This window comes from Dipodomys spectabilis, unplaced genomic scaffold, assembly GCF_019054845.1.
Source record: "Dipodomys spectabilis isolate Male_0828 unplaced genomic scaffold, ASM1905484v1 ptg000030l, whole genome shotgun sequence".
NCBI classification, from domain to species: domain Eukaryota; kingdom Metazoa; phylum Chordata; class Mammalia; order Rodentia; family Heteromyidae; genus Dipodomys; species Dipodomys spectabilis.
In genome coordinates, this window is record NW_024870707.1 from 11,967,785 (window position 1) to 11,979,510 (window position 11,726).

General features: G+C 55.5%; 1 protein-coding gene across 1 annotated transcript; it reads left to right on the top strand.

Annotated features, from left to right (window-relative positions):
• The first annotated feature begins 1,259 nt into the window (after positions 1 to 1,259).
• Rhod (ras homolog family member D) lies at positions 1,260 to 11,192 on the top strand. Its single transcript, XM_042676245.1, has 5 exons — positions 1,260 to 1,399; positions 5,647 to 5,734; positions 6,446 to 6,555; positions 9,684 to 9,818; positions 10,726 to 11,192. The coding sequence occupies exons 1-5, from the start codon at positions 1,271 to 1,273 to the stop codon at positions 10,891 to 10,893; spliced, it is 630 nt and encodes a 209-aa protein (XP_042532179.1). The 5' UTR covers positions 1,260 to 1,270; the 3' UTR covers positions 10,894 to 11,192.
• The last annotated feature ends 534 nt before the right edge of the window (positions 11,193 to 11,726 follow it).

The following is an 11,726-nucleotide window of genomic DNA, read 5'->3' on the forward strand; positions in this document are numbered from 1 at the left end:
GATGAGGTCATGACTAGGTTCATGAAGCTGGTCCAAGTCCTGGATGACGCTTGTGCCTGTTGTTAAAAAGATCTCAATTCTGGCCACTTGGAGGAGCAAGGGGTGGGTGACAGGAAGTTTCCAGTTCAAGACTAGGTGGGTCTCGGGTGCCCCAAGTGCTCCACCATCTGGGCACCAGCCCTGCTGCCAACTCCCACCCTCGGTGTGTGATGCGGAGGGAAGAGGAGGGAAGGGCGGGGTGGGCACCTCACTGGCTTTGCTCTCCCCACCATACCTCTCAAGTCTGCCCTTAGCCTGGCGCCGGTGGCTCAGGCCTGTAAGCCAGCTACTCCAGAGGCTGAGATCTGAGGATCGTGGTTCAAAGCCAGCCAGGACAGAAAAGTCCGTGAGACTCTTATCTCCAATAAACCACCAGAAAACTGGAAGTGGCGCTGCGGCTCAAGTGGCAGACGCTCGCCTTGCGCTGAAGAGCTGAGGGACAGCGCCCACACGGACTCTATCTCTAAAATAACCAGTGCGGATAGCTCACTCCTGTAATCCTAGCTACCCAAGAGACCTGAGAATCACAGTTCAAACCAGGGCAGAAAAGTCAGTGAACCGGCAAAAAGTCCCAAGTGGAGCTGTGGCTCAAGTGGTAGAGTGCCAGCTTTGCGTGAAAGAGTCAAGGGACAGTGCCTGGGCCCTGAGTTCGAGCCCCGGTAGCAGCACACGCACCACACACACGTGTGCACACACTCCCATATACACCCACAGCGTGTGCGGGAGGCATGGCTCCGTGGGTAGAGCGCCAGCCAGGCAAGCCTGGGCCCTGAGTTCAAAACCCCAGGACGCGGCGCTGGCCGGGCCGGGGAGTCCCCCGGGGCCGGGCCCCCCCATGCGCCCGCGATCACTCATTCACTCACTCATTCATTCATTCAGCAAAGATCAAAGCCCCTCCTTCGGGGGGGGGGCAGGTGCGTCCTTTTCCTCCCCGTCCGCACCGGGCCCCGGCTCGGCCTTTTCCACCAGGGCCCGAACACGGAGCACCGAGCACCCGGAGCACCGAGCACCGAGCACCGCGGGCGGGGCGCCGGCCGCAGGGAAGGCGGGGCAGCCCGGCCTCCGCACCTGCGGACCCCGGCGCCCGCGCCCGCCCCCCGCCCGGCCCTCGGCCGCCCCGATCCGCCCCGATCCGCCCCGATCCACTTCCTCCCGCCGCCCCGCCCCTTCCACATTCCTGTCCCGCGGCCGCCCCGCGCCCGGCCCGCCCGCCCGGCCCCGCGCCCCCGGGATGAAGGCGGCCCAGGCCCCCGACGAGGACGCGCCGTCCGTCAAGTCCGTCAAGGTGGTCGTGGTGGGCGACGGCGGCTGCGGGAAGACGTCGCTGCTGCTGGTCTTCACCCGGGGCGACTTCCCCGAGGTGAGTGCCGCCCGCACACACCGCGCCGGGCTGCGGGAGCTGCCCCCCCCTGCCCGGGCTCGCCGCCCCCACCCCCCGCTCTGCCCTGGGACGTTTATCTATCTACAAAGGGGAGGGGGCGCATGGCACCCGCCTGGGAGAGAGGGAGGTCGTGGGGACCGAATTAGGTTACCTGGGTGCCTAGCAGGGCCTAAAGGCAACCCTTGGGAACCCAGCTTGGCCACGGAGACCGTGATCGCTTCAGCCTGACACGATTCAACTCATGTCCTTGCCACTGAATGGCTGTGTGCCCTTGGGGTAGTTCCTTACCCTCTCTGTGCCTTTGCCCAGCAAAGACTGACTGAAAGTTGGTGAACAATGATCCTTGGGAGACACCATCTCTTCTCCAGCCCGTGTCACTACAGGACACATCCGGCTCCCTACTTGGGGCAGGAGAGGATGCCAGCTCTACAGCCGGACGGCTGGGTTGGAACCCCAGTGCCCCTTGGTAACCCGCTCAGAGAGGCCCTTGGGGCGCTGAGGCAGAGTGAATGCAAGGCTGGTGGACAGCTTCTCCTGTGCCTGGTACATCCAGGCACTCTGGACCTGTTTTTCCCCTCTGGGGTTTTCTCAGCAGACACCAAGTGCCAGTGCTGGGCCCCTGGGGTTGTGTGAGGAGTGGGGTCCTAGGAGCCCATCTGTTTGCTCCTCTACCTTCCTTTCCCAGCATCCTCTGCGGTGGAGTGGGTAGAGGCTGCAGGCAGCCTGGGGTCTTCCCACCTGCCAGCCACAGGCTCTGCGGGTCACAGAGTTGAGGTCACTTCTGAACTCTGGACCTGGGCGCTGTCCCTCAGCTCTTTAGTTCAAAGCAAGCGCTCTACTACTTGAACCACAGCATCACTTCCTGTTTTCTGAGTGGTTTAAAGTCTCAGGGACTTTAAACCCGGCTGGCTTTGAACCTGATCCTCAGATCTCAGCCTCCTGAGGAGCTAGGCTTACAGACGTGAGCCACCGGCGCCCGGCTGATGTCATCTCCTTTAAAAGCATGTTTCCGGGCCCCCGTAGGTGTTGCCCGTGAGAAGCCAACCATGATGGGAAGAGTACCACAGGGGTCCAGACAGGACTTAGGTGAGCCAGCACCAAGACCTGATGTCCTAGATGGCGACTTGGTTGATGAAGAGGGGCTCTGCCAAGTTCTGAGAGGTTCCCCTGTGGAAATGGGCGCTGAGCAGTCCACACACTGGAGGGCGCTGGGGGATGGCTCTTCCCTCCTGGGGACTTGAGTTCCATGGCACAAGAGAGGCCTTTATTTTGTTTTTGTTTGTTTTGAACTATTGCCTTTTATGTAGCCCACGCTGACTGCAAACTCTTAATTTCCTGCCTCCAACGTGTGAATGCTGAGCTGCAGGTGTACAGCCGAGTCTTCTGGGTTGTTTTTGGTCTATTTGGGCCTGTACTGGGGTTTGGCCTAGCTCCAGTGTTGGCATTCTGGTGGTTAATTGGAGATGAGGACTTTTCTGCCTGGAGTTGGCTTCAGATCCTGAGCTTCACATCTCAGCCTCCTGGAGTGGCTATGATTACAGGCGTGACCCACTGACACCCAGTGGCCTCTGGTTTTTACAGATTCACAAGATTCAAGACCGAGAAAAAGAGGCTTCACACTGCAGAGGGGAAAACTGAGATCAGAAAGGTAGCCTGCAACCCAGGTGCTGGTGGCTCACACCTGTCATCCTAGCTACTCAGGAGGCTGAGATCTGAGGATCATGGTTCAAAGCCAGGCGGGACAGGAAACTCCGTGAGACTCTTATCTCCAGTAATCCACTAGAAAACAGGAAGTGGCGCTGTGGCTCAAGTGGTGGAGTGCTCCCCTTGAACTGAAGAGCTCAAGGACAGCGCCCAAGCCCAGAGTTCAAGCCCTACAACCACCAAAAAAAAAAAAAGGTAGTCTGCATGCCCAGCAGGGCTCTCTCCACAGCCCAGCGCTGTGCCCGGCCTCTTCCGCCAGGAACCAGCGGCTCCTGCCCACTGCAGAGAACAGACATCAGGCTGGAGATTTGGCAATACTGGGGTTCGAACTCAGGGCCTCCCCACTTAGTAGCCAGGCATTCTACCACTGAGCTATCCAGGAAGAAACTTCACTGGCTTTCACCAGCTGTGGCTCAAGCTCAAGCGCAGATCAGAGGGAGCAAGGTAGAGAATATGACACTAGGAGATCCTGGCCCTGCTCCCTAAGACCATTGGGAACAGGTAGCCCCTCCAGAGGTGTCCTGCCCGGAATCCCTGACACCCTCTCCTGTAATGGCCCCCTGTCCATCCTGAGGCCTGTAGGGTTGACCCATCTCTGCCTGGGCTCCCCAGAGAAGATTAGGTGCTTACTGGTCAGGTGGAAGCAGGGAGGGGACCATGGCTCTGCCCCTGGGGAAGGAAAGGTTAAAGAACCTGACCCAAGTTATGGACTAAGTCTCCAAGATCACATTTCAACGGCTAGCAGAATGGCTGTATAGCCATCCAGATGGACTAGGGACCTAGCCCCCTGCCAGGAGCTGGAACCGGGGTTGGGTCTCCTCAGGACAGGCTGATGGTTGCACTCTAGAGCCACACAGTGTCCCACCTGTGTCTCCCGGGAGCTCAGAGGCAGGCCGCCCACAGCTCAGTGCAGGAGACCCAACCACTAGCAGGTGGATGGCAAGCTAAAGGCTCAGCCAAAGGCATCAGTGCCTGCTCCTTGACAGGCTGGTCCCAGCTGGGAAGCGCCTGACCTGGGCGATCAGCTAAGTAATAAACATTCACACGGGGCCCACCTGCCAGTCTGTGAGGGGACACCTCCCCTTCCCCCTTTTTGTTTTTTGTTTTGGTCAGTCATGGAACTTGAACTCAGGGCCTAGGCACTGTTCCTGAACTTTTTCTTTCTTTTTTTTTTTTTTTTTTTTGGATCTGGTCATGGGGCCTGAACTCTGGGCCTGGGCGCTATCCCTCAGCTCTTCAGCTCAAGGCAAGTGCTCTACCACTTGAGTCACAGTGCCACTTCCGACATTTTTCTTTTTGCTTATATGGTGCTGAGGAATCGAACCCAGGGCCGCATGCATGCAAGGCAAGCAGTTTACCACTGAGCCACCTTCCCAGTCCTGTTCCTGAACCTTTTCATTCAAGGCTAGTGCTCTTATCTACCACTTTGAGACACAGCACCACTTCCAGTTTTTCTAGTGAATTGGAGACAAGAGTTGCACAGAGTGTGTCCTGGCCAGGCTGGCTTCAAACCTCCATTCTGACATCTCAGTCTCCTGCGTACCTAGGATGACAGGTGTGATCCACCAGCACGCATAACACCTTCCCCTTTGAGTGACAGGGCTGATCAAGGCCACACAGCTAGTGGGTACCAGAGCTAGAGCCTAAGCCAGAGCCATCTAAGCTAGGCACCAGTGTCTCATGCTTGTTATCCTACTCAGGAGGCTGAGATCTGAGGATCATGATCCAAGACCAGCCCGGGAAGAAAAGTCCAGGAGACTCTTATCTCCCATTAACCACTAGAAAACCACAAGGAGAACTGTGGCTCAAAGTGGTAGAGTGCTAGCCTTGAGCAAACAAGCTCAGAGACTGCACCAGGTCCTGAGTTCAAGCCCAGGATTGGCAGAAAAAAGAAAGAAGGTTGGGAATGTGGCTTAGTGGTAGAGTGCTTGCTTCCCTACTATTCATGAAGCCCTGGGGCAAAAGCTCAGGGACAGTGCCTAGGCCCTGAGTTCAAGCCCCAGGACTGGCAAAACAACAAGAAAGAGGAGAGAGAGAGAGAAGTGAATGAACATATAAATGGGCGAGGGATGATTATGTCATTTCAGGAGGGACTTTAATCTTCTCTAGCGACTTTAATCTTCTCCTTGAATCCTGGAACAGAACAAGGCCAGGGAGGGTGGGACCTGTTAGGTTTTTAAAAGAAGGTGGCCGAGTAAGAACTGCACCATGCAGGTGGTATTCAGGTAAGGGGTAGGTTTATTCAGTAGACCTGCTGGGACCAGGCAAGGTTGGCACTCCACGCCGCTGGCAAAAGAGACCAGCTGACCCGGGTTTGGCCTTATATAGGGTAGGGGGGCGGGAAGGGTGTGTCCAGGTAAAGGGAAGTAGGATCAGGTGGGAGAAAGGTGTGGCCACCTCAGATTAAGAAGTGACCTCAGCGGATGAGGATGTGACCTCTTCCAGGTGTCCCAGTTGCCTAGGTAACGCTGGCAGCTCACCTCCTGCCCCTCCCCCGCCTCACAAGCTTCCTTCCTCCTCAGGGGTACGCGCCCACGGTGTTTGAGAAGTACAGCGTCCATCTGCAAATGAAGGGCAAACCTGTCTGCCTCCACATCTGGGATACAGCAGGTGGGTGTGCTGACGTTGGGGGGAGGGGGGCTTCTGTGGGCTCCAGATGTCTGGGATAGGGTCCTGCTGGGCTTTGCACCCCAACTTCGGTCATGGGGTTTGAACTCTGGGCCTGGGCACTGTCCCTGAGCTCTTCAGCTCAAGGTGAGCACTCTACCACTTGAGCCACAGCGCCACTTCCAGTTTTCTGGTGGTTCATTGGAGATCAGAGTCTCACGGACTTTCCTGCCCAGGCTGGTTTTGAACCTCCATCCTCAGACCTCAGCCTCCTGAGTAGCTAGGATGACAGGCATGAGCCACCGACGCCCGGCTCCCAACTTCAGCTTCTCTAAAACTCCCAAGGGTCAGCTCTAGGCTAAACTCAGGGGCCCCCAGCAGCTCTCTCCCTGCTATGGGGGCTAAGTTGTCTTTCCTGGGGTTCTACTTGCCCTTCTGCCTCACCCCAAGCCCTGGGCAAAGCAGACGTGGGGAGAACAGGCCTCAGTTCCTCTAGGCTGCCCCCCGCCCAGCCTCTGCCTTGCCCCCACTCACTCCTTCTAGAACCTGGCCTCTGGTCAAGGGGTTCCCAGGCCAGGGACCACCTCCGGCAGGCAGGCTGGGTGGTGTCACCCCAAAGATTCTCCACGTGAGGGCACAGACTCAGGCCTGGTCCACAAGCCCATCTACCCCTGAAGCTAGGGGGAGTCTGAAAGGAGTCCCCCCACACACCAGGGCAAGATGACTATGACCGCCTGCGGCCCCTGTTCTACTCCAACGCCAGCGTCCTGCTCCTCTGCTTCGACGTCACCAGCCCCAACAGCTTCGAGAATGTCTTCAACCGGGTAGGTGCCGGATGAGGTGGGTACAGTGACCATATCCAGGCTCCTGTGCACCCTACCCTTGACTGCCAGTTAGCAGAGGCCGCTGCCCTCGGTGGTGTAGACCAGGAACTCTTCCATCCATACACAGGGTGGCGGAGGCCCAGAGGGTGCAGTTACTTTCTTGGGGTGAAGAACTTGATGGCATGGGTCTACCTTATGCTATTCTGGTAGCTCTTAGAATACTGCAGGGTTTGAACTCAGAGCTTCTTGCTGACTAGGCTTCTGCTGTACCTCTGAGCCATGCCTCCAGCTATTTTTTTGTTGGTTGTGGGGCCTGAACTCTGGGCCTGGGCGCTGTCCCTCAGCTCTTCAGCTCAAGGCCAGTGCTCTACCACTTGAGCCACAGCACCACTTCTGGCTTTTTCTGCTTATGTGGTGCTGAGGAATTGAACCCAGGGCCTCATGCATGCAAAGCAAGCGCTCTACCACTGAGCCACCTTCCCAGCCCTGCCATTTTTGTTTTCTTGGTGCTGGTGCTAGGGCTTGAACTCAGGGCCTGAGTGTTGTCCTTGAGCTTTTGTTTTGTTTTTTGTTCTTTTGCTCAAGGCTAGCATTCTGCCACTTGTGCCACATTGCCACTTCTGGCTTTTTGTGTGTGCTCAAGCGGAGATAAGAGTCTCACAGACTTTGCTGCCCTTTTGGGCTGGCTTTCAATCATGATCCTCACAGCTCAGCCTCCTGAGTAGCTAGGATTACAGGCGTGAGCTACCCAGCCTTTGAGTTATTTATTTTTGTATGTTTTCCCTATTTTTCAGATGAGGTCTCACTTAACCCTTGATCCTTTGGCCCACGCCTTCCTCATAGCCAGGATTCTAGGCAGGCACCATCGGAACTCCAGAACTCCAGCTCTTTCCTCAGTAACTCTCTTTGAGAATACTGAGTGACCCAGAGCTCGCTGTTTCCCAGCCTGTGCCTGCCCGCTGGCTGTCAGCAGTCTTTCAGGGTGCCTCCAAAATGGCATGTGGTCCCCAGACTGTTCACAGTGTTCCTCTGCCTGGGCTCTGGCCCCGCCCCTCACCTAGTGCGTCCAGGACCCGCAGACACACACTGTCGCGTTAGTAGTGAGGAAGGATGCTGGGACTTTTTTGTCTGGCAGCACTGGGCTATGAACACATGGTCCTGCTCTCTACCCTCTGAGCCGCATCCCTCGTCCTTTTTGCTTTTGTTTTATTTTGTTTTTCAGATGGGGTTGTTGTTGCTCATGGGGCTTGAACTTAGTCTGCCTGGGTGCTGTCCCTGAGCTTTTTCACTCTACCACTTTGAGCTACAGCCCCACTTCCACTTTTCTGGTGGTTCATTGGAGATAAGAGTCTCGTGGAGGGCTGGGAAGGTGGCTCAGTGGTAGAGCGCTTGCCTTGCATGCATAAGGCCCTGGGTTCAATTCCTTAGCACCACATAAGCAGAAAAAGCTGGAAGTGGCACTGTGGCTCAAGTGGTAGAGTGCTAGCCTTGAGCTGAAGAGCTGAGGGACAGCGCCCAGGCCCAGAGTTCAGGCCCCACGACCAGCAAAAAAAAAAAATAAGTCTCATGGACTTTCCTGCCCGGGCTGGCTTTGAACCTTGATCCTCAGATCTCAGCCTCTTGAGTAGCTAGGATTACAGGCAAGAGCCACCAGCACCTGACTGCCAACTGGTTTTTTGTTTTTTGTTGTTTGTTTTTTGTTTGTTTGTTTTGTGGTCCTGGGGCTTGATCTCTGGGCTTCAGCGCTGTCCCTGCACTCTTCAGCTCAAGGCGAGCGCTCTACCGCTTGAACCACAACGCCACTTTCAGTTTTCTGAGTGGTTTATTGGAAATAGGAGTCTCACGGATGTTCCTGCCTGCCTGGGCTGGCTGGCTTTGAACTGCAATTCTCAGATCTCAGCCTCCTGAGTAGCTAGGATTACAGGTATGAGCCACCAGTGCCCGGCCCAGCTGGCTTTTGAGAGTCTCTTTAACTCTTTTGCCCAGGTTGGCCTTGAACCACAATCTACCTGCCTGTGTTTCCCCAGTAATAAGGGTTACATGCATGAGCCACTGCACCTTGCCACAACATTAGGAACTTATACATAAGCAGGAAGATATTGAGTTTGAGGCCAGCCTGAGTGAGGGTTAACAGCCTTGTCTCAAAATTAAAATAAAAAGCTTAGCACTGGTGGTTCATGGATAATCCTAGCTATCTGGGAGGCTGAGATCTGAGGATCTTCATTCAAAGCCAGCCCAGGCAACAAAGTCTGTGAGACTCTTATCTCCAATTAACCACTAGAAAACTGAAGTGGCGCTGTGGCTCAAGAGATAGAGCACTAGCCTTGAGCTGAAGAGCTGAGGGACAGCGCCCAGGCCAAGTTCAAACCCTATGACCAAGAAAAAAAGTGCTGGGAGCATGGCTCCAGTGGTAGAGCCAGTGAGCAGCATACATCCTAGGAATGGAAAGCCACTGGCCCCCTGGCTGTGGTGCGGACCAGAATAACCTCTCCCTCCACACAGCTACGGTGACACAGGAGGGGCCTCCCTTCAATGAACCAGCAGTTAAGGTAGACAGCTGTGGCTGCCATTTTATGAGCAGATTTTTTTTGGGGGGGGGTCTGGTCGTGGGGCCTGAACTCTGGGCCTGGGCGCTGTCCCTCAGCTCTTCAGCTCAAGGCTAGCGCTCTACCACTTGAGCCACAGCGCCACTTCCAGCTTTTTCCTTTTGCTTATGTGGTGCTGAGGAATCGAACCCAGGGCTTCAGGCATGCAAGGCAAGCACTCTACCACTGAGGCACCTTCCCAGCCCAGATTTTTTTTTTTTAATGACTATTTGGGCAGGGTGCTGGTATCTCACACCTGTCATCTTAGCAACCTTGGATCGTTGAGATCTGCAGGAACATGGTTCAAAGGTAACGCAAGCAGAAAAGTCCATGAGATTCAATCTCCAAAATAATCTGCCAAAAGCAGGGCTGGGGGCCTGGGTCAAGTGGTAGAGCACCAGCTGAGCAAACAAGCTGAATGAGAGCAAGGCCCTGAGTTCTTTGCACCCTGAATAGTAGTGGTGCTGGCCGGGGCAGCAGCAGAGTGACCTTCTGAGGGCCAGAGCTCCCCATATTTCACCCCTGCCTCCCTGCCCTCTGCAGTGGTATCCTGAGGTGTCTCACTTCTGCAAGGACGTGCCCATTATCGTAGTGGGCTGCAAGACTGATCTTCGAAAGGATAAGGTGCTGGTGAACAGGCTGCGGAAAAATAGACTGGAGCCCGTGACCTACCACAGGGTAGGAAGCCTAGCCTGGGGATGGAGGGGCGGGAGGGGCACCTGCCTGGTGGGGAAGGCCTGGGGGAGGGAGGGAGGGAAGGGCCCCATGCTAGCTGGAGTGGAGAAGTGCCAGGCTGACGTGGTATCTGAGATGCTTTGGAATGTTCCACCCAGAGAAGGAAGAAGAGAGTGTGCATGCCAAAGTTAATCCTAGCCTAACTAAGCCCCCATCAGAGACAGGGAAACAGGCCCGTGGGGATGGTCCGAGACTCAATCTGTGGCCCCCTCTCTTGTTGCATGGGGGCCTGGGGTCGTTGGAAGTTAATGAATTGGTGAGTTGAAAGGCAGAGATGTGTCAGGCATGGTGGCCTGTAACCCCATTACTTGGGAGGCAGAGGGGGGAGGACTGAGTTGGAGGCCAGCCTGGGCTACAGAGGCAGAGACCAGCATGAGACAGGAAACAGCGCGAAGTGCAACAGAGTGCTGGTCAAGCCATGTACAGGAGCTGAAGATTCTCTAAAAACAGCACCACCATAGCCGGGCACCAGTGGCTCACACCTGTCATCCTAGCTACAGGAGACTGAGATCTGAGGATCGTGGCTTGAAGCCAGCCCAGGCACGAAAGTCCGTGAAACTCTTACCTCCAATTAAGCACCAAAAAAAACTGGAAGTGGAGCTGTGGCTCAAATGGTAGAGCACCAGCCTTGAGCAAAAAAGTCTCAGGGATAGTGCCTGGGCCGGAGTTCAAGCTTCAGTACAGGCGCACGCGCGCGCGCACACACACACACACACACACACGTCCCCACCTTTCACTGTTGTCCCACAGACTCCCTACATTGCTAAGAGGGCAATAGGAAGACACCCCCCATCTCCCCCCATGGCCACCCTTTTCCCTCACAGTAATCCCCTTGATGTCTCCCTGTCAGGGCCAAGAGATGGCAAGATCTGTGGGTGCCGTGGCCTACCTCGAGTGTTCCGCTCGCCTCCACGACAATGTCCACGCCATCTTCCAGGAGGCAGCCGAGGTGGCTCTGAGCAGTCGCAGTCGCAACTTGTGGAGACGCATTACCCAGAGTTTCTGCGTGGTGACCTGAGCCGCGGTCCCTGCTCTGGACTGCCCTCACTGCCCAAGAAGGAGCCTGGGGCCGACTCTGCCAAGTAGGCTGGACCCAGGCACCAGGCCGGACTTCCACAGATGAGCACTGGGAACTTAGAAAAGGGGTGCCCCAGGACCCCCAGCCCTGGAACTGTTAGCTGAGTCCCAGCACCCAGATCTGTACCATCATCCTGAGTGGCTTGTGCAGCCTGGACGGGCACCACCTGGTGGCTGCTCCCAGGGTTGCACCTGCAAGTTCTGCCAGAACCCACACTCTACCTCTTCCCCTCCTCCCTACCTGTAAGTGTAACACTAAAATGACGCCCCTTGCCATCTGTGTCCTGCCTCTTGCTTCAGAATATCGTTATATATATTCCACAGTGGGCAGGAGTTCAGCCCGCACAGGCAGTGGAAGGGGACCACTTGCATCCAGGCCTAGCTTTATTATGTTCATGACCTTAAAAAAGTTCTTCTGGACCTTAGCCTCTGCAAAACAGGATCAGAAACTACGTCATGGAGCTTTGGGATGAGTAAGAAGGTCCTGAGGGCCAATGCATGCAGAGAGCTTAGGAGGTGTCTAACACAAAAGGTATGCTCTAATTTATCCAGCCTATTAGACTTCTCCAGAGAAGCAGAACCGATAGCACGTGCACACACACACACCACAATGGAAGGTATTTAAGAAATCAGCTCATTGTTAACTGGGACTGGTAAGTCTAATTCTTGTAGGGCAGGCTGTAATTCAGGTGAGTTGAGTTGCTATTTAACATCTACAGAGCAAAGGACTGCAAACACCGGCAGAGTTTCTGGGTTTTTGAATTGAGGCAGAAT